General features: G+C 37.9%; 2 protein-coding genes across 2 annotated transcripts in view; one reads left to right on the top strand and one right to left on the bottom strand.

The window, feature by feature from the left end:
- LOC106871794 (uncharacterized) overlaps positions 1-13,951 on the top strand; it is a 39,559-nt gene extending 25,608 nt beyond the window's left edge. Inside the window, exon 2 of the mRNA XM_089345810.1 lies at positions 12,030-13,951. Coding sequence (XP_089201936.1) covers positions 12,362-12,952 — 591 coding nt within the window. The 5' untranslated portion in view covers positions 12,030-12,361 and the 3' untranslated portion in view covers positions 12,953-13,951. The remainder of the gene's footprint in view (positions 1-12,029) is intronic.
- LOC106882704 (nose resistant to fluoxetine protein 6) overlaps positions 1-24,000 on the bottom strand; it is a 58,257-nt gene that overhangs the window by 32,634 nt on the left and 1,623 nt on the right. The window lies entirely within an intron of this gene.

Below are 24,000 nucleotides of genomic sequence, written 5' to 3'. Positions count from 1 at the left end.
AGAAATATAAAGACATATATGTATATATATGTGTGTGTGTGTGTGTATGTTTGTGCTCGCGCGTTGTGCGTGTGTGTGTATTATATATACACACACACACACTATACCATCCACCCGATGACAATACACACTATCTTTATGTGTATGTGTGAGAGTTTATATATATATATGTATGTATGTATGTATGTATGTGTGTGTGCGTATTTACGTACCTACCCTCACCACCACAACCGCCCTTTGACACGATCTAAGAATGAAAATATACTAACCACCCCGATGGTTAGTATATTCTGTGCATACGTATCTATATATATATATATATGTATATATATATATGCGTATGTATGAGTGTGTGTGTGTGTGTGTGTGTGTGTGTGTGTATCTATCTATCAATGCATCGCCACCGTCACTCCTTCGCATATACCCGAGTCACTAAAACCAACCACCCGTCCCTTAGTTGTCAAAGCAATCCACCTGTTTCCTGGTGATAGAGAACACTGAAGGAGTGGCTGTGGGAGTAGAAGTTATAGCGGTAGTAGCGGAGCTGATGATATATTAGCAGTGGGAGGTGATGAAATAACTGTGGTAGCGTAGTAGTAAAAGGAGGACAAGCAGTATGAAGAAAGAACGTGGTGGTGGGAGGCTTTGACATTGTGATGGTGGCAGGGGTGATGGCGGAGCTAGGAGAGTGATGGTGGTGGTGGTGAGGATTAATGCTTTGATAATGATGGCGGTGGCGGCGTACACCTTTATAGTGATGGTGGTGGTTGTGGTGGTAATGGTAGTAGAGGCGGTAGCACCCCATACGGAAATGATGGTTGTGCCAATAGTTATAATAGCGAAGAGAGGGCTGACGGCAAATTACCGTTAGTTGTGATAGGGAGAGGACCGTTTTAACATCACTATAGCAACCGCACAAATCAATGTACTGGTCCCTATGGTTTTTATTGACCCCAAACCGGGGTTCGCATGAACCTCTGTGGATCCATGTCAGATTTTGTTAAACTTTATCTGCAATAGTTGTACTTCAACAATATATAAAATATTTTAACAACTTTTTAAATACAATTTTAATCATAAAAATATATTTTTAGACATCGAATGGCTAGGAGTGTGGTGGTTGGCACGACGTCGAGGGTTCCAGTTGATCCGATCAACGGAACAGCCTGCTCGTGAAATTAACGTGCAAGTGGCTGAGCACTCCACAGACACGTGTACCCTTAACGTGGTTCTCAGGGGATATTCTGCGTGACACAGTGTGACAAGGCTGACCATGGCTTATAAACACCTTCCACGCTGCAATTGTTTTCGTTCCAGCACACGATCTCAGATCAGGTCACTTGCTATGCAAGTACATCTCCGTAATATATATATATATATATATATATATATATATATATACCTTTTCGATATCAGTGAAGAATTTCACTGGAAAAGTATACATAAGATTGCCAAGAATTTATCTCTCTCATCAAAGATCAGTGGCTATCGGACGCTGACGAAGGGAAATAACCCTGAAACCCGGGTCCGTTCGTGCTACAGATCACGATGAGAGGGATAACTTCCCTTGGCAAACAGGACACAGTAGTGTGTTGATAAGCCAGCTGGATGAGATGTCCTCCTGGGGCTAAAAGCAACAGTAACATCCACCCCTAGGGGTCAGCCACACTTAAGTGGCAATATACTTCACTTTATCGTGCAGTTACTGTTAATACTTCATTTAGAGAATTAACATTGCTTATATATATATATATATATATACACACACATGAGTAAGTACATAAATGCAGAACAAGGTGGCAAAAAATAGTACCCAAATACCAGAAGTAGAGTAATGTGCTTTTTTTTTTTATTTAAGCTGCAAAAACATCACAAAAAAAAAATGCTCTTCAGAGTTTCATGTTCATGGTCGTCGGGCAGTTGCGAAACTCTGAGTAGTAATTTTTTTGTGGGTGTTTTTGCAGTTTTAATAATTAAACAGGATGTGTGTGCGTGTGTGTGTGTGTGTGTGTGCGCGCGCTTGTTTGTGCTGCCATGACTGGTATCGGTTTGTTTACGTCCGTCTAACTTTGCAGTTCATTAATAAAAGAGGTCTACAGTTGAAGTATCGAGGCAGTGGTCGATTTGTCTGATGCAAGCGTTCAAGGCGGTGCTCCAGCATGGCGCAACACAATGGCTGAAGCAAGCAAGAAAGATAAACGGTCCTACTCCCACTGATTGTGTGTGCGGGCGAGTGTATGTGTGTGTGTATGTACGTGAGTACGTGTGCCTGTGTGTATTTCTCTGACGTCTACTGACTGTTTTTCTAAACCTACTGCCTCTACATTTACAATTTACAGCAGGGTCTGTAGTTTCATTCACCTTTTGCTTTCAGTACTGTCTCTTGCAACATTCTTACCATTCCACAGCAGGTTAGCTGCCATTCTGATGCCAGATTTAAAAAGCTCTTTCAAAAAAATTTCTCAAAGAAACCCCATATATTTAGGTCAGTTGTTCCTGTCTGCTTTAATTCTTGAACTTGCCCTAACCGATCACCCTTGCTTCTACCATACAAACTTTGAGCTTTACTCTCTTTACTCTTTTACTTGTTTCAGTCTTTTGACTGCTGCCATGCTGGAGCACCGCCTTTAGTCGAACAATTCGACCCCACGACTAATTCTTTTGTAAGCCTAGTACTTATTCTATCGGTCTCTTTTTGCCAAACCGTTAAGTTACGGGGACGTAAACATACCAGCATCGGTTGTCAAGCGATGGTGGGGGGGACGAACACAGACACACAAACACACATACATACATATACATATATATACACATATATATACGACGGGCTTCTTTCAGTTTCTGTCTACCAAATCCACTCACAAAGCTTTGGTCAGCCTGAGGCTATAGTAGAAGACACTTGCCCAAGGTGCCACGCAGTGGGACTGAACCCGGAACCATGTGGTTGGTAAGCAAGCTACTTACCACACAGCCACTCCTGCGCCTATTTGTGAAATACTGTTTTGAATTTGCTGCAGAAAATGGTATACGTCTGTGATGGTGAGGGTCGGGCATTAGGAATGTGGCCTTAGAACCAAGGGAACAGCAGCCTGAAAAAGTTTGGGAGCCACTGATCTAAAGCATACAGGAACTAAAAATATAACTAAAAGTAAAGGGGAAAAAAAATTGTATTCAGGTTACACTGCGGCACACCTAGCCTCGTCCCGTGGCACACCAGTGTGCCATGGCATGCTGATTGCAGAGCACTGATCTAAAGAACTGAAATTCTTCCCATAAAGTGAATCTTGGAGGGGTTAAAATAAATGGTCATCTAAAGGGATAAGGTCAGAGGATTACAATGAGTGTGATGAGACGTCCCAGTTAAGCTATACCAATCTCTGTTGGGTCTGAAAATTTAACTGAGGGTTAGCATTGTCATGAAAGAAGACAACAGCATTGTAATTAGCCAATTCTGGACGTTTTTTTCATTGATGGCCCCCTTTTAATGAGTCTAATTGGGGACGTTAACTGTTGGAATTCAGCATCTGCCTTTGTGGAAGCTTTCCAGTCTTTCATGAAATACATGTTTGGCCTTGGGGAAATATTTGCTTGCTTGGAAAGAGGTGAGGGTGAGTGACAGGAAGGGCATCCAGCTGTTAAAAACATCTGCCTCAACAAATTCTGTCCAAGCATGGAGAAGTGAATGTTAAATGATGATGGTGGTGGTGGTGGTGGTGGTGGTGGTGATATATACACAGCACATTTTGTGTATGTGTGTGTGTGTGTGTATTGGGTGGAATTTCAACCAAGTTTCGTGGTCTGCTACCACAACAGCTCCATTATAGGATCCAGTTAGCTCAAGACATCATCAGGAGGAACCGTGTCCGGTTTCGGCCCCTACTCCTCTATCGTTTTAACGTGGCGGCCCTCCCCCTTTCGGAGGTGTCTTCAGCTCTGGTGTTGGGTGCATGTCTTCTTTCTTCTATTCCCTGGCCTCTTCGATGCAGCATCAACGAGTGTCAGCGTCCGACTGATTGTCATGTCAAATTCCCCTTTTTATACCTGCTGCTAGGCCCCAGCAGGCTGCCCCAGCAAGTTGTCATGTGACACTGTCTAAATTTCCTGCTGCTAGGGTCCAGTAAGGTAGCCCCAGCAAGTTGTCACATGAAATTGAAGGAGACCTGAAGTAGTGGCTCCTCTGCCTCAAGCATGCTAAGGCCAGTGCCATGGATTAGAAACCATGGAATAACATCATCATCATCAGATTCCGTCCATTGTCTAGCAGCAAATTGGTTGAGAGGACAGCCTCCCCATCAGAATCAGGCCACCAGCAAAGGAATAAAGAAGAAGAAGAAGATGATGATGATGATGATGATGCTTATGTTTCTATGAACGTTTTGCCCTTGAAAAGTTGTTTCCTGCATAAAGTGAAATATTACTGTTTGTAAAGGTTAAATCCTAGTTTAGAATGCAATATGGCTGTTTGTCACAGGATGTACAGAAACAAACTTAATGATATTCAGTTGTTTCCTACTTTAAAGTGGAATATTGCTGTTTCTAAGGGTTGAATCCTAGTTTAGAATGCAATATGGCTGTTTGTTACAGGATGTACAGAAACACACTTAATGATATTCAGTTGTTTCCTACTTTAAAGTGGAATATTGCTGTTTGTAATAAATCCTAGTTTACAGTGCAATATTGCTGTTTGTTACACATGGTGGACAGAAACGCAGCAATAGTATTTCGCTGTTATCTACTTCAAAGTGGAATATTGCTGTTTCTAAGGGTTGAATCCTAGTTTAGAATGCAATATGGCTGTTTGTTACAGGATGTACAGAAACAAACTTAATGATATTCAGTTGTTTCCTACTTTAAAGTGGAATATTGCTGTTTGTAATAAATCCTAGTTTACAGTGCAATATTTTGTTTGTTACACATGGTGCACAGAAACGCAGTAAAAGTGTTTCGCTATTATCTACTTTAAAGTGGAATATTGCTGTATCTAAGGGTTGAATCCTAGTTTACAATGCCATATTGCTGTTTGTGATAAGTTGCATTCCAATATACTTTATGTCAGTGTCTGGCAACTGTCCTCCTTAACTCCATTTGTACCTGACAACCAGCTCTTCTCTCTCTTCACCTCTACACCTTCCCATTGTTGCCAAGCAACAGACTTGGTTGATTTCACCTGAGTTACACACACACACACACACATTTACATATATATAAATATATATACACACACTCATATATACACATAGATGTCTGGATGGTCGTATGTAATTATATATTACAAGAGTCAGAGATGAAATACCTTTCTAGCCATTACAGGTAATCAAATCTAAAATGGAATGCTGTGACTCTTGACTCATCTCCCCCACCCACCACCATTGACATTATTTTCTTTACTTTTTTTATATTTTATTTTTTTTTACTTGTGTTACTCATTAGACCGTAGCCATTCTGGAGCTTCATCTTGAAGGAATTTTAGCCAAAAGAATCAGGGCTCCAGTACTTACTCTTTTACTCTTTTACTTGTTTCAGTCATTTGACTGTGGCCATGCTGGAGCACCGCCTTTGGTCGAGCTAATCGACCCCAGGACTTATACTTTGGAAGCCTAGTACTTATTCTATCGGTCTCTTTTGCCAAACCGCTAACTTACGAGGACGTAAACACACCAGCATCGGTTGTCAAGCGAAGTTGGGAGGACAAACACACACACATATATATATACATATATACGACAGGCTTCTTTCAGTTTCCGTCTACCAAATCCACTCACAAGGCTTTGGTCGGCCCGAGGCTACAGTAGAAGACACTTGCCCAAGGTGCCACGCAGTGGGACTGAACCCGGAACAATGTGGTTGGTAAGCAAACTACTTACCACACAACCACTCCTGCGCCTACTTATTTATTACTATTTTTTAAAAAAGTCTGGTATTTATTTTAATGGTGCCTTGGGTCTTTTGCTAAACCGCTAAGTTACAAGGATGTAAACGAACCAACACTGTCTGTCAAATGGTGGTGGTGGTGGTGGTCATCCAGAAATAGGAGCAGTTTCCACCGATGTCCGATCACATTTGAACTCGCGATGCCAGTGTCTGACTACGTCACATGATGGTGCATCATCGCCATAAACTGCTTTCATGTCATCGGAAGTCTCTTTTGGTGTACGACATTTCAAGTATAAGAATCTGATCACTGATCTGCATTCAACTACATCATCATCATCATCGTTTAACGTCCGCTTTCTATGCTAGCATGGGTTGGATGATTTGACTGAGGACTGGTGAAACCGGATGGCTACACCAGGCTCCAATCTGATTTGGCAGAGTTTCTACAGCTGGATGCCCTTCCTAACGCTAACCACTCCGAGAGTGTAGTGGGTGCTTTTACGTGCCACCGGCACAAGGGCTAGTCACGCGGTACTGGCAACGGCCACGATCAAAATGGTATACTTTACGTGCCACCGGCACGAGGGCCAGTCACGCAGTACTTGCAACGGCCACATTCAAAATGGTGTACTTTATGTGCCACCTGCACAGGAGCCAGTCCAGCGGCACTGGCACGATCTCACTCAAATGTCTTTACACAAGTGCCAGGAAGGCGACGCTGGGCACAGGTGCCATCACGATTTCGCTTTTGCTTGTCCCAACAGGTCTTCCCAAGCCGAGTTTCTTGTCCAACGAAGGAGACGACCATTGTAACATCTTAGTCCACTTCAACAGCTGTAAAAGACAAACGAATACTAGTGGAAAGCTGCAATTTATAATGTGACATGTAGAGTTATTAATGATTTTACGTGTACCAGTTCCATTTCCTGCAATAAACAGAAGTGGTTCAGGCAAAAATCTTTCATGAACACTCCTCGTATATATAAATAAATATATATATATATATATATATATATATATATATATATTTAAATTCAATAATAGGATGAATTCTTTTACAAGAGTTTATCAAGTAGCTAGCGTGAAAAAAACCTCACAAGGGGAAAAAAATCCATCATTTATTCCCAAACTATATATATATTTATATAAGGGCATTACTATACAAGAATGCCTCACGCTATGAGGGACTCTAAGGTCAGACTACCATAAATAAATATATATATATAAATATATATATATATATATATATATATATATATATATATATATATATATATATAAATATATATATATAAATATATATATATATATATATATAAATGTATATATATATATATATATATATATATATATATATATATAAATATATGTATATATATAGATATATAAATATATGTATATATATATAGATATATAAATATATGTATATATATATAGATATATAAATATATGTATATATATATAGATATATAAATATATGTATATGTATAGATATATAAATATGTATATATATAGATATATAAATATATGTATATATATAGATATATAAATATATGTATATATATAGATATATAAATATATGTATATATATATATATATATAAATATATGTATATATATATATATATATAAATATATGTATATATATATATATATATATATATATATATATATATATATATATATATATATATATATATATATATATATATGTATATATATATATATATATAAATATATGTATATATATATAGATATATAAATATATGTATATGTATAGATATATAAATATGTATATATATAGATATATAAATATATGTATATATATAGATATATAAATATATGTATATATATATATATATATATATAAATATATGTATATATATATATATATATATATATATATATATATATATATATATATATATATATATATATATATATGTATATATATATATATATATATATATATATGTATATATATATATATATATATATATATGTGTATACATATATATATATATATATATATATATATATATATATATATATATATATATATATATATAATCAATCCAAACAAGAACAAGCAAGAAAAACAACAACTCGAGGATGTGGAACAAGTACTGTGTTATAGGATGCTCAGGAAACAAAGGAAAAGAAAGAGGATGCGCAGCTCTTCATCAGAAATATCGAAAAAGTCCAGAGAATGGAAGACGGAGAAAGAAAGAAAATCACCAACCATACACACGCAGTCACACACACACACACACGATATATTTATATATATATATATATATATATATATATATATATATATATATATATATATATATATATATATATACTAAAGAAATTAACGCTTTTTACTTCAGGGCCATTTCTGGTTATGGCTCTGATGAAAAAAGCATTAATTTTCTTAGGTCATTCAATTTGACTAAATTGATCGATTGATCAATTGCGTAAACATATATCCGTAACGTACGTACAATGACTACTGGAAGCAGCTGTAATAACCATTATTCTTAACTTGTTTGTTATATACATACATACATACATACATACATACATACATATATGCATATATATATTATATAGAAACATAGGTAATGATATATAGAGTGGAAATATATACGGACATGCAAATATATAGACAAGAATAAATGTACACTATCTCACTCGATAGGTGTACAATTCTATGACCCAGTTTTCAGTTGCAAGCATTTTTATGTTTTTCTTTCTTTTGCTAGTTTAGAAACAGGGTGTTGCTTGACAACCTGCTCTGAATGTGTTTGCATTTATGCATATACGTATGCACGTGCATGCATGTGTGTGTAGGTGTGTCAATGTCTGTGTATGTATGTGTGTGTGTGTGTAATTCTGTCTGTTTCTGTAGCTGTCAGTTCATCAATCTAGCTATATACATATATATATATATATATATATATATATATATATATATATATATAAAATCTGGTGGTGTGAGTCATAGCTTAGTCACCCGTATTGTAAACCAGGTAGTTCATAAAAGAATCATACCCATTGACTGGCATAGTCAGCTCCTACAAAGGCAAAGGTGATGCTTTAGATAGAAATAACTACAGGGGTATCAAACTGGTGGATCAAGCGATGAAGGTCCCAGAGAGGATCACAGCCCAACTAATTAGGGAGAGAGTTTGCTTAGATGAGATGCAGTTCAGTTTTGTGCCAGGTAGAAGCACCACTGATGCTATGTTCCTGGTGTGGCAACTGCAGGAGAAATACCTAGCCAAAGACAAACCACTATATTTGGCTTTTGTTAACTTAGTGAAAGCCTTTTACAGGGTCCCCCGATCCCTTATCTGGTGAGCGATGTGGAAACTGGGGATTGATGAGTGGTTAATAAAAGCTGTACAGGCCTTGTACAGATATGCCGTTAGTAAGGTAAGGGTTGGCAATGAGTATAGCGAATAATTCTGGGTAGAAGTAGGGGTTCATCAAGGATCAGCCCTCAACCCCCTCATATTCATCATAATCCTCCAGGCAATAACAGAGGAGTTCAAGACAGGCTGCCTCTGGGAGCTCCTCTATGCTGATGACCTTGATCTTATAGAAGAAATTTCAGGTGTGGAAGCAAGGTTTAGACTCAAAGGGCCTTAGAGTCAATGTTGCAAAAACCAAAGTCCTAGTAAGTAGGAAGGTGAACACATCACAAACGCCTTCAGGTAGATTGCCCTGCTCAATCTGTAGAAAAGGTGTAGGTAGTAACTCCATAAGATGAACCCATATATATATATATGTATATATAGTCAATGAAACATATATCAGAAAAGAAACCCACTCCGAAGAATAGAACAGAAGTTATATAAACAAAAATTTAAATTCTGGTCATAGAGTTACCAAAAGTTTCGTATCTACGAAGGCCACTGCCTTGTAGACAGCTCAGCAGACTCTATACAGACCAAAAAAAATTCTACCACATAGACACGAGGAAATGCTCAGATATTGAGATTTAATAGCTATCGTATAAAAACAATGAGGACAAGATATCTCCCCTGGACCTGAGGATAAAAAACCTTTACAGTCTCATAATAGCCTACCCAGCAAATAGGGGAGATCCTATTTTCCAGTAGGTATCACTTGAAATGGACACTTTTATTGAAAATTTCTTTATGATTAATTGATGTGCCAGGTTTAGCGTAGTTCTAAAGAAGTTTGGTTCTGCCCGCAATGCAGATTTTGCAACGGTCCGGTCACTCTCATTAATATATGGGCCTGGATGTTCTATTATTTTCTACCTGATATCACATGAGGCCCCTCGATCTTTGAGGTCCCCACATATGGCTGGCCAGGGATGTGACAAAATGACTTTCTGGAACTCAGAAGGATAATTAGTGGTTGCAGAAGCAATGTTCGAAAGCTGCATTTGCTGATCTGATATTTTTACAAACTTGGGATGTGGCTATATTCGCACTCCTGATATATCTCTGATAGGCTCCAGGCCTGGGGATGCTGTTGGTCACACCATTTGGCGATGATGCTGCCAGCGTTAGTGTGGGTGTGGCCTGTTATAACATGGTGCGGGGCTGGTCATCATCTATGGTGGTAATATTCGGAAAGCTGGATACCTCCTCTGTGTTACTGGTTTCCTGATTGGTCATCTCTGGGTGTGGCAGTTGTACTGGTGGGTAACATATGATGCAGAGCTGGTCACTCTATATACATCTGACACAGGTCATATAACTTTACACATATGTATACACACACACACACACACACACACACACATATATATATATATATATATATATATATATATATATATATATATATATATTTGTATGGTTTAGATATAGATTCAAGGCTTGAATATGGTACTTATGCGAAGGCACCCGAATATCGCATCCCAAAAGGATGGGTGATTAAAATCAAACAATAAGCAACACGGATTTCAAAAGTGATTGCAGTACGCACGTTTCATGCTACTTCAATTTATTTAAGTAATGTGAGCATTACCTTAAATGCAATATGAAGAGCAATCTTCAGCTGCACGAAAAAATGCAGAAGAAAGACATATTACAAATGTGGCAACATATTACAAATGTGGCAACATATTAAAACCAAGTGGGAGAGAGTATACATAAAATCCAAATGTGAGGAAGAAAATATAAGTCCATCTTGACATAGCAGATATATATATATATATATATATATATATATATATATATATATGTATATATATATAATATATATATATATATATATATATATATATATATATATATATATATATATATATATATATATCATCATCATCATCGTTTAACGTCCGCCTTCCATGCTAGCATGGGTTGGACGATTTGACTGAGGACTGGTGAAACCGGATGGCAACACCAGGCTCCAATCTAATTTGGCAGAGTTTCTACAGCTGGATGCCCTTCCTAACGCCAACCACTCAGAGAGTATAGTGGGTGGTTTTACGTGTCACCCGCACGAAAACGGCCACACTCGAAATGGTGTCTTTTATGTGCCACCCGCACAAGAGCCAGTCCAGGGGCACTGGCAACGATCTCGCTCGAAAACCCTACAAAGGCCAGTCATATATATATATATTTTTCTCGTCTGGCCGTAAAGCCTTTTCTGTTTGTTTTCTTGTCTTGTTTTTTGTCCGCCACTACATTCCTCCATGGCTAGATTTAATTTGTGTATACAAATTTAATTTGCGGTCCATGGGAAGAGCCGTTTTAACGATGCGTCCTGCCCCGCTCTTTGAAACGCCGGGGTTAAAACGGGGGTAGTTGATGAAGTAGAATGTTCTCCATGTGGCTTGTGTGTTTTCTCGTCTACGTTTTGTTTGCAATGTCCTGTACCCAGATATGCACCTATACATACAGGTGGATGTCGGTACACACATACCTGTACGTATATATGCATATACTCATTTACTATTTGTTTATATATATATATATATATATATATATATATATATGTATATATTAATTTATATACGTCTGACACAGATCATCTAATCTTACTAAATGACAAACATTCAATTGTCAAGGTTATGTTTATTCATAAAACTTTATCTCTATTGAAATGTTCTAAATTTTCAATTGTTGAATCTGTATTTTTTAAGTAGCCTCTATATGTTACACTGTTGTTTCTTTATTATTTCAGAATATCAGATGACATTGGAATAGCAGAAGATACATTCTCATTATTTATCATCTTTTAAAGACCAAAATGGAAATATTGTACAGAGCAGATATAGAAGATTGTTTCTATAAATCTATGGTAGAATTCCTCTGTTATTAGCAGGACATCACTGGCTGGAGTGCCTACAAGATGAGTCTGTTTACAGATTACTTGGATAAATTTATTAAAGTGTTTTGGGACAAAAGTAACATTGGATAAAAATACAACAGTCAAAATATTTGTAAACGAAAGAGTATAAAAGCAAAAAAAGCAAAAAAAAAAAATATATATATTGTGATTTGAGAAGAAAAATAATGGAAAAAAGCGAGAAACTAAAGGAGCTGACTTTTCCTGAAGATAGGGAAAAGGAGAGACAAAAATTATCACATGACTGTAAAATGTCATTCTCTAAAAGATGTAACTTGACTAAACACAAACGTTTCCATACAGGAGAGAAGCCATTTCACTGTGATAACTGTGATAACTCATTTTCTGCGAGTGGCGACTTAACTAGACACAAACGTATTCATACAGGAAAGAAGCCATATCATTGTGATACCTGCAGTAGGTTGTTCTTGAAAATTATTGCTTTAACTTCTCACAAACGTATTCATGCAGAAGAAAGGCTGTTTCACTGTGGTACCTGCGGTAAGATATTCTCTCAAAGTAATGATTTAACTAAACACATGCGTATTCATACACAAGAAAAACTTTTCCACTGTGATGTTTGTGGCAAGCGATTCTCTCAAAGTAATAACTTGACTATACACATACATATTCATACAGGAGAGAAACCATATCATTGTGATATCTGTGGTAGGTCGTTCTTTAAAAGTAGTGCCATTGACTTTTCAACAAGGTATTCGTACAGGAGAAAAGCCCTTTCACTGCGATATCTGTGGTAAGTCCTTCTCTCAAAGTAGCGACTTAACTAGACACAAACGTGTTCATACAGGAGAGAAACCATATCACTGTGATATCTGTGGTAGGTCGTTCTTTAAAAGTAGTGCCATTGACTTTTCAACAAGGTATTCGTACAGGAGAAAAGCCCTTTCACTGCGATATCTGTGGTAAGTCCTTCTCTCAAAGTAGCGACTTAACTAGACACAAACGTGTTCATACAGGAGAGAAACCATATCACTGTGATATCTGTGGTAGGTCGTTCTTTAAAAGTAGTGCCATTGACTTTTCAACAAGGTATTCGTACAGGATAAAAGCCCTTTCACTGCGATATCTGTGGTAAGTCCTTTTCTCAAAGTAGCGACTTAACTAGACACAAACGTGTTCATACAGGAGAGAAACCATATCACTGTGATATCTGTGGTAGGTCGTTCTTTAAAAGTAGTGCCATTGACTTTTCAACAAGGTATTCGTACAGGAGAAAAGCCCTTTCACTGCGATATCTGTGGTAAGTCCTTCTCTCAAAGTAGCGACTTAACTAGACACAAACGTGTTCATACAGGAGAGAAACCATATCACTGTGATATCTGTGGTAGGTCGTTCTTTAAAAGTAGTGCCATTGACTTTTCAACAAGGTATTTGTACAGGAGAAAAGCCCTTTCACTGCGATATCTGTGGTAAGTCCTTCTCTCAAAGTAGCGACTTAACTAGACACAAACGTGTTCATAAACCCCAGCGGGTATTGAACTTGCTTTCAACATGTTGCGAGCATTCCATCCAGCGTCGTTACCCACACGGCCATCAAGACAGCTTTGAAAATGTATTTAAAAATAAGATACTTAAAGCTATCCAAGCAAAAGCTCAGTCATAAAAACAGCTTTACCGATCTCCTTTTTTTATTTTTTTTTCTAATTTTTCTTAAAACTTCCAAAACAAAGTAAATTTCATTTTAGGAAGAATTTCTAATTAAAACTGAAATACTTAAAACCTCAACAAACCAAAAAGCTTCTTTCTTCTTTCTCTCACCTTTCTTCTATTTTTATTATTTACACTCTGCTACGGCAACACACCTGTTTCTGTCTCTTACCTTTCATTACCTGGCACAAGATAACTTCCTCCAAAGTCCCCTCTTCCTTCTCAAATGATGAATGTTTAGTGAATCTAATCAAAAACAAAATTGCTACAAATATCATTTTTTTTTTTTTTTCGAAAGTGGTGTCCTTCGATGTGTTGATATACGAGGAGGTGCCGGCACCTGGCCTTCTCTTAGCCTTCACCCGACTAGCATATATATTTATCTCATTGACAACGATAGAATGGCATAACTACAGGGTTTTACCCCCCCCCCCCGACTTTGGGAGGTCATAACTTTCAGAAAAATGAATTTTTTCCCCCACCCCCATTCCAAAAAACTTTCACCAGAAATTTTTGTATATTCTGATTCTACATAGTTAATACTATATGCGTAGAAAATTTCATTAAAAAAAATTCATTTTTCTGAAAGTTATGACTTCTCAAAGTCTGGGGGGTAAAACCCTGTAGTTATGCCGATAGAATTTTGTCTTTAAAGAAGCGACAAAAGAGTTGCCCCTCAGAAATGCCATCAGGTATCTCCTTGTGTCCAGTATTTTCCTGAAAATCAACCAGCCATAGATGATAGTATCTGCTCGGTTACATCATTCTCTGCATTACTATAAACATCATGACCGTTCCTTCTGACCATTTCACCACTGATATGTACCTGAGTAAATTATCATTGTGTTAGCTACTTTCTGAACAAGTCATCCGTAGATTTCTACCGAAGCAGCAAACAGGCAATGAAGGCAAATGAAGCCCTCACCAGAAAACTTGTTATGCTAAAAATAACAGCTAATATTATTATCATGTATATGCCAATATATATATATGTGTGTGTGTATGTATATATATGTATATATATTAATATATGTATTTATTTATTTATTTATGGGTTTCAGCCAAGTGGCTGTGGTCATGCTGGAGCACCATCGTGATTTTCTGCCTTTATGCTTTGCTCTCTTCACGTTCCTTGCATGGCTCTTCTCCTGCACCTGATATAGTCCAATCAAGAGTTTTGATGGCACATCTGGTGTATAAGAGAATTTGACATCGCTGCCCTAAACTGTGTCTCATTTCGAGCCATTGGTTCGTCTGGTATCGTGGAGAGGAAAGCGTCGAATTTTGTCTTGAAGACCTCCACATCCGTGTCTTGCAGGTCTCTCAAATGTTTTGGCAGGGCATTGAAGAGCTGAGGTCCTCTGAATCCGAGGCTGCTGCAGTATCTTGTTCTTATGTGAGATGCAGTGGACGGCACCTTTGGCACCATGTAGTGGCGACCCGTGCGGGCATTCCTGTAGTACTTGATGCCAAAGTTCGGCACCAGTCCTTCCAGTATTTTCCATATGTATATTATTACATATCTCTCCCGCCTGCGTTCCAGGGAGTAGAGACCTAGTGCCTGCAGTAGCTCCCTGTAGTTCATCTGCTGGACTGTGGCGATCTTTTTTGTATAGTGCCTCTGAATTGCCTCGAGTTCTGCTGTCCGTTTGACACTGTGTGGTGACCACAACTGAAAGCAATAGTCTAGGCGGCTCAGGACAAATGTCTTCCATAGAGTCAACACGACTTTTTGATCCCTTGTACGGAATGTCCTCAGTATCCACCCCGCCAGCTGTCTGCACTTTGCTGTCAACTTGACAATGTGCATGTGAAATGATGCATCACTACACATGTTGATGCCCAGGTCTCTCACGGCTTGTGGTTCTGGGATTGCAGTACCTCCAGGTTCTGTGTATGCCAGTTGGGAGGCACTTGTGGCCTTGTAGCGCAGGTTATACCAAGGTTTCGCAGCTTGTGACATATCAAGCCATGATCAACTTTGTCAAAGGCTTTTGCAAAGTCGAGATATATCACATCAACATTTGAATGGTCAAGTAGCTGCTTCAGGACCCAGTCATAATGCTGCAGGAGCTGCGTGAGGCAGCTTCTACCTGGACGGAAACCATGCTGGGTCTCATTCAGCAAGTCATTTTCTTCTAGGGACGCAATCAATCTCTTTCTGACAATTCGTTCCATGACTTTGCTAATATGTGAAGTCAGAGAGATGGGCCTGTAGTTCCCAGCCTCTGCTCTGCTTCCGCCTTTATGGATAGGACATATGGTGCCTTCCTTCAGCTTTTTGGGAAGTTTACCATTTGCAAGGAAACTCTGGAAGAGTATCTGGAGTGGTCCTGCTAATTCTTGTTTACACGACTTTAAGAGGACAGCCGGGAAACCATCGGGGCCAGTTGCCGAATTTAAGCTCATTTCATTTATGGCAGCTATTACATCTTCCTCTTCAATGTCAATGTAGGTAATGGATGCAGTCTTTTTCTGCTGAGTGCTATTGTCAAAGAAATCAGCTGGGTTCTTTATCTGCATGTGACTCAGAGGAGAAGTGAAGACACTCTTGAATTGTGCACTGAGCACTTCACTTATCCATGTGGGATCCGCAGTCAGTGAGCCATTAGGCAGGAATAGGGGTCCTATCTTATACTGTACCGTAGCAGTCTCTTTTGCAAATCTATAGAAAGCCTTGGGGTTTGTTTTTATGCTTTCTACTGCTCTCTTCTCCTTCTCTGCTCTCTCTTTTTCACGGGAGAGTTTAATCTTGTTTTCTATTTCTAACAGTTTTAATTTAGCCCTTTTCCTATTTAACTGGTTTGAGACCTTTGTTCTGTGTCTCATAAGGATTTTCCTGTCTCTAGGGATTCTATTGGCATGTTTGCTGGTCTTTCTATATGGCACGTATTTGGTGCATATGCCTTGTATAGTTGACATAAAATGACTTAGTTTGAGGTCATTGTCTTGTATAGAAAGGCTGTCATGCCAGTTTTGATTTCGAATCTCTCTGCGAATTGACTTCCAGTCTGCCCTGTGGAAATTCAGGTTGGATATTGCTTGAGTCCTCCTGGTGGGGTGGGTGTCAGTGGGTTGCCTAGGACCATACATAGTTAATTCTATAATGTTATGATCTGAGAGAGATGTGGGCGTTATTTTCACATTATGGATTAGGCTCACATTGTTTGTGAAGCAGAGATCTAAAATATTGCTTCCTCTGGTTGGTTGGAGTATCACTTGTTCCATGAACAGCATGTTGGATAGTTCTAGCAATGATTTTGCCTGGCTTTGTTCATGCAGTGACATCCCAGAGAGGATGTGACCTTCAGGCCATTTAACATTTGGGAGGTTAAAGTCACCTAGGAAAAGTATATTGATGTGTTGGTCCAGATTTGTCAAGACCTCTTCTATGCGTCTGAGGCTGTCCTCAAATTTACCCTCCTGCTTTGCGGTATTTGGTGGACGGTATGTTGAGCATACAACTACATCAATCTGTTTTATGTGTACTATTAAAGTATCACAGATAGAGTTTGAGTGTGATAGGAGTAGTAGGGGTGTGACATCTTCTCGGATGTACATTGCAACTCCCCCATGACTTCTATCCCTCCTGTCTGTTCGGAGCACGGCATACTCTGGTATGTTTATCTCCGCATCTGCTATATTAGGTGTTAGATGCGTTTCAGTAAGCACCATGCATATTGCTTGATTGCATGTAACTAGGTCTTTCAAGTATAGAAACTTGTCTTTGCCGCCTGTTCGTAATAGGCCCCGGATATTCAGTAGGAATATGGGTGTGATATCTGTGCAGGGGTTCCTGGTGTTAGCGGTGGCCATCCCTGATCCACCATCTGTGGTGGTCTTGGATAATGGTTCATGTGGTGTTGACTCTGCACCCTCTGCATCCAAGTTAACTGATGCACCATTTTCTGGGCCATGCTTAAAAAAGCTTGCTGGTCAGCTGCTGCAGTTCGTACAGCCCCTGCATACAGCCTCTTGCTGGGAGCAGAAGGAATATACGGACTTCTCTCTTTGTGAGTCCTGTTGGTATTCGGTGGATTATGTGTATGTAGGGTTAAGCTTTCTGGTCTCCCACTTATTTTGTTTTAAGTGGTTATCTACCTTGTTTAGCTGGTGGTGTTTGGGGTGGGCAAATTTGCAGTTTCGCCCCTTTTCCCCGTGCCAGCAGGTACCATTTAGGTAGAATTTACAGATCTGTTTCTTTTTCTTTTTCTCTGTATGACGTGCTTGGGCTTGAAGCCTGTTTGTGTTTGTGTTCACCGTCTTCTTGTCTGCTCTCCTGTCTCTGTCGTTTGGTGTGGTGCTGCGTTGGCTGTATTCACCATGGCCATTGCAGCCCTCAGCAGTGGCTGTGGCTACAGCACTGGTGGCATTTGCCTTGTCTCGGTGGTCCGTCTGGTCCTCTTGAGCCTGAGCACAGTGTGCAGGGTCTTCATGTATATATATATGTGTGTCTGTGTTTGTTCCCCCCCCCCTGCCATTGGTGTTGGTGTGTTTATGTCTCCGTAAATAACTCATCAAGGCTTTGCCCCAGCATGGCTACAGTCAAATGATTGAAACAAGTAAAACATATATAGCAGTTCAGTAAAAGAGACCAATAGAACAAGTCCCAGGCTTACAAAGAATAAGTCCTGGGGTTGATTTGTGCAACTAAAGGCAGTGCTCCAGCATGGCTGCACCATCTGAACATGGCTGATGCCAGCACCCACTGACTGTCTCCCGTACCAGAGGCACGTAAAAAGCACTATCCAAAAGTGGTCAATGCCAGGTCCGCCTGACTGGCTCCTGTACTGGTGGCATGTAAAAAGCACCGACCGAACGTAGCCAATGCCAGTACCCCCAATTAGTCCCCATGCCGGTGGCACATAAAAAGTACTATCTGAATGTGATTGTTGCCAGGCCTGCCTGCCTGGCCCCTGTGCTGATGGCACGTAAAAAGCACCCACCACACACTCTCGGAGTGTTTGGCGTTAGGAAAGGCATCCAACTGTAGAAACATTGTCAGATCAGATTGGAGCCTTGCAACCCATGCCAGCACGGACAACAGATATTAAATGGTGATGATAATGGTTTATATATATATAAACAATGAGCTTCTTTCAGTTTCCATCTTCCAAATCCACTCACAAGGATTTGGTCGGCCCAGGGTTATAATAGAAAAGACTTGCTCAAGGTGCCATGCAGTGGGACTGAACCCAGAACCATGTAGTTGGGAATTAAGCTTCTTACCACACAGCCACACCTATTGGTTTTAACACTTTCATAACAAAATTCATGCAAAACAAATTCAAAATCTGGAAAAAATTGCTTTTATTACAAACAAAGAAAAAAAATGTCACAGGTAAGTTACCTGAGATGTGGTGACATAAACTATAGAGTTGGGAGGCTGTTATCACACTGTTCTATCTCCATTTCTGTATGAATATCTATATACAGTTGTAGAGAGTGTTCCTTATAGCTTCATTATTGCCAGGGAAAATGCCCACAACACAAACACCAATTTAGGAGGAGGCAAAAAAAATGCTTATTGTTCTTATGAATTGTCACATTGATAGTCACACATCTATATGAATAGATACACATTTAGTTAACCCTTTAGCATTTAAACCAGCCATATCTGGCCCAAATATTCTACCTATTTTAAGTTTAAAGTAGCCAGACTCAGCCTCTTACACCTACCCGACAATGTCATTTTGAAAATACACAATCACATCATCAAAATTTGAAAGCTGTGAGTTAATGGAGGACACTCAACCGTAAAGAATCATGCCAAAACAAACACAGAAGTCTGGTGTAGTTTTCTGCCCGGCCAGCTCTTTATCAAATCGGACAACCCATGCCAGCATGGAAAGCGGACGTTAAACGATGATAATGATTGGAATATCTGTTCTTTATCACGTGCTGTTAATCTTTAAAAGATGATAAATCCGAGGTAATATATAATTCTTGAATAACAAAGTCATCCAATACCCTGAAATAACAGAGAAACAGCATCAGCTACAGAAGTTACTTAAACAATTGATATTTGAGATTGAGAACTTAACTATTATACATTCCTATACGGATTTAGCTGTAGTTATAAAAATTTATCTGAACAACTGAAATTTCGTTTTAAATTTTTGTTATTAAAATTACATTCCACAACTTTGTGTAATATCGACATATTTACAGACATCTACACCTCCATAATGTGTAAAATTACGCGTTACATTACAGAGTAGACGATAACATATTTTCAAAAATTGAAAGGGGTAATTTGAGGTAAATTTGGGTGCTGTCTCAAGCTGGTGAAGCAACCTTATAGCGGCTTCACAGAGATTTTGTAGCCAGAAGACAGTGCTGCCTGAGCAGACGAACCATCAAAAAAGGGGTTGTCTTCTGTGTTGCTACAAATTCTATGACAGGCGAAAACATTATAAAGAAAAAAAGGTACCAGTTGAGTATTGGGGTCGATGTAATTGACTTACCCACTGTCCCAAACTTCAGGCCTTGATCCTATAGTAGAAACGATGGATCTTTTTTAAAACGGGGGCCACATTTTTCATTAACGAAACACTTTGAAACTTGGAACACTGGTAGAATGTGTCATATAAAGCATCTTTTTCTCTTAGTCTTCTTTAAAAAAAAAGAAATCCATAAATTATTCCATGTTAAAGTTGTCGTATTTCTGTAATTTCAACCAATCACTGACGTCCATTCAGCCGATATACATTAAGTGCCGACTACATAAACAAACGATTCTGAAACAATTAACCCTAACCCTAACCCTAACCCTAACCCTAACCCTACGGTTAGGGTTAGGGTTAGGGTTAAAGCAAATTTAAAATGAAAAAAGCAAATAAAACGAAGAATCGTTTGTTTATGAAGTCGGCACTTAATGTATATCCACTGAATGGACGTCAGTGATTGGTTGAAATTATCGAAATAAGACAATTTTTTACATGAAATAAATTCGAATACAAAAATATTTTTCTGTTCTATAACACAAAATAGATAAGTATACGAAGTTTGAAAGTCTTTCCGTACCAAAAACACTACGTAAAACATTAATGAAAAATGTGGCCCCCGTTTTAAAAAAGATCCGAAACGATTATTATTATTCTTTTATAGATTAAGAATCCCCTTCATTTAATAATGATGATTTACGGCAAAGAATTCATCTAAGAGTTACGCAGGCGCATTAAAATCATTTCTATTCATTAAACTTAGACACACGTACCTGGTGCCCGAATTTCTCTTAATTAACTCCCAAACACATTTATGATACATTTCTCTACCACCTGATGCACTTCTAACAACACGGTCCTTTATAAAACCATTTCCGTAAGTATTAAACAATGAAAGCATTTAATTTTTTAATACTTTGTGTCTCAGATGTCCTGTCATTTGTTCGACATTTGGCTGCTATTTCTAGGGTCCAGATGGACTATATGTAATCTGAACCTTTCCCTCCTTATTTTATTATTTTTTTTTACGGAATCCCACGTTTTAAGCTATGGAGATTCCGATTCTGAAAATTTTTTTTCCAAAAACTCAATTTCAAAATTTCGATTCCCCCCCCCCCCCTAGGTTTTTATATAGATCCACAGGGTAAACCTAACCCTAACTCAAACCCTAACCCTAACCCTGACCCTAACCCTAACACTAACCCTGACTCTAACCCTAACCCTAAACCTAACACTAGTTTTGTGAGATTTGGCTGTTATTTCTAGCATGTAAATAGCCTGCTTGGTGGGGGGGGGGGTGAAATTAAAAAAAAATTTTTTTTTCAGAATCGGAATCTCAGCCTAAAACGTGGGATTCCGTAAAAAAATTAATAAATAAGGGGGGGAAAGGTTCAGATTACATATAGTCCGTCTGTACCAAACAGAACAATTATACTCTTGTTTCAGTCATGTGACTGCGGCCATGCTGGAGCACCGCCTATAGTCGAGCAAATCGAACCCAGGACTTATTCTTTGTAAGCCTAGTACTTATTCTATCGGTCTCTTTTCACCGAACCTCTATGTTACGGGGACGTAAACACACCAGCCACAAGTCATCCGTAGATTTCTACCGAAGCAACAAACAGGCAATGAAGGCAAATGAAGCCCTCACCAGAAAACTTGTTATGCTAAAAATAACAGCACTGTCATGGTATTAGCTGTCAGAAGTGAAAGTAGAACTGACAAGGAACGTTACTGCTGGTTTGAGTTGATTCTTTGGCTACTGACAGCTAATACCATGACTGGCCGGAGCTATCTATCTGTCTGTCTGTCTGTCTATCTCACTATCTCTCTCTCTATATATATATCTATCTATCTATCACTCGTTCACCTCTGTTTGTGTCCGTAGAATTTATCAAATTAGAAAACGCAAATTTAATATAAAAACATATTTCCTGAAATTGCAAATTATTTAAAATATAAAAATATAATTTTCAACAGAGAGAATTTATCAAAATAGAAAACAAATGAAGTTTGAAGCTTAAAAATAATAGGATCGACCACTCACGACTAGCTAGCGCGGACGCGCGACTGCGTGTTCGGGACCACTCTGCTTCAGTAGTACCCTTATACTCTGTGTGTTTTCAAACGCATGGATATAGGTGTCGAATTTGTTCCAATAACTTTCGAGTGATAGATAGATAGAGAGAGAGACAGACATATAGCTCGCTCCGGCCAGTCATGGTATTAGCTGTCAGTAGCCAAAGAATCAACTCAAACCAGCAGTAACGTTCCTTGTCAGATTTTTCTACTTTCACTTCTGACAGCTAATACCATGACAGTGCCAAAATAACAGCTAATACCATGACAGTGCCAAAATAACAGCTAAAGGTCTGGTACACAGAAATATGTTATTAAGACGACTTATCTATTGCATACGATTCTTTTATTTCACTTTAAGTAAATTCCCAGGTAAACGTTTCTAACAGAAAGACAGAAGACACTAGAAGCAAAAATAAGGAATATACACGCACAGTTAAATATAGTGTGTTAAGAAGCCTGCTTCCCGACCACATGGTTCCAGGTTCAGTCCCACTGCAGCGCACCTTGGGCAGGTGTGTTCTACTGTGGCGTCAGGCCGACTAAGGCCTTGTGAGTGGATTTGGTAGACGGAAACTGAAAGAAGCTTGTCGTGTATATATATATATATATATATATATATATATATATATATATATATATATATATATATGTATATATATGTATATATATGTATATATATATATATATATATATATATGTATATATATATATATATATGTATATATATATATATATATATATGTATATATATATATGTATGTATGTATATATATGTATGTATGTATATATATGTATGTATGTATATATATGTATGTATATATATATATATATGTATATATATGTATGTATGTATATATATGTATGTATGTATATATATGTATGTATATATGTATATGTATATATATATATGTATATATATATATATATATATATATATATATATATATATATATATATATATATGTATATATATGTATATGTATATGTATATATATAGTTTTAGGGAAATGAACCAAGCTTCATGAACTCATCGATGAAAATCCACTGTCACATATAGTAAAATTAATAATTAAAAGCACAATAGATAAGTATAATATAATACAAAGTAAATATCATAAGATAAAGATAATAAAATGACTACTAATTGATTTTAATTGAGTTTTTACCTGTAATTTTGGATTTTATCCCTAATATTATTATTATGTATATGTATATATATATATGTGTCTGTGTATGTATATATATTAATATATGTATATATATATGTGTCTGTGTTTGTCCCCCCCCTGCCATCGGTGTTGGTGTGTTTATGTCCCCGCCCCCACAGAGCTAAACTGGTACTTATCTCATTGACCTCGAAAGAATGGGAGGCGAAGTCGGCCTCAGCGGAATTTGAATTGAGAACAGATGAAATGCCGCTAAGCATTTTGTGCCCAGCATGCTAACCATTCTGCCATCTCGTTGTCTTAATAATAATAATAATAATAATAATAATAATAATAATAATAATAATAATAATAGGAGAGTATTGTAGTTCGCTTGAAGCATTGTGTATTGTTTGTAAAGAATAAAAAGTTTAGGAAGGTATAACAATGCAATATAGAACAAAA

This window comes from Octopus bimaculoides, chromosome 30 (genome assembly GCF_046866305.1).
Source record: "Octopus bimaculoides isolate indiv1 chromosome 30, ASM4686630v1, whole genome shotgun sequence".
In the NCBI taxonomy this organism is placed as follows: domain Eukaryota; kingdom Metazoa; phylum Mollusca; class Cephalopoda; order Octopoda; family Octopodidae; genus Octopus; species Octopus bimaculoides.
Note: the sequence above shows the minus strand (reverse complement) of the source record. Positions and strands in the feature narration are given on the sequence as shown.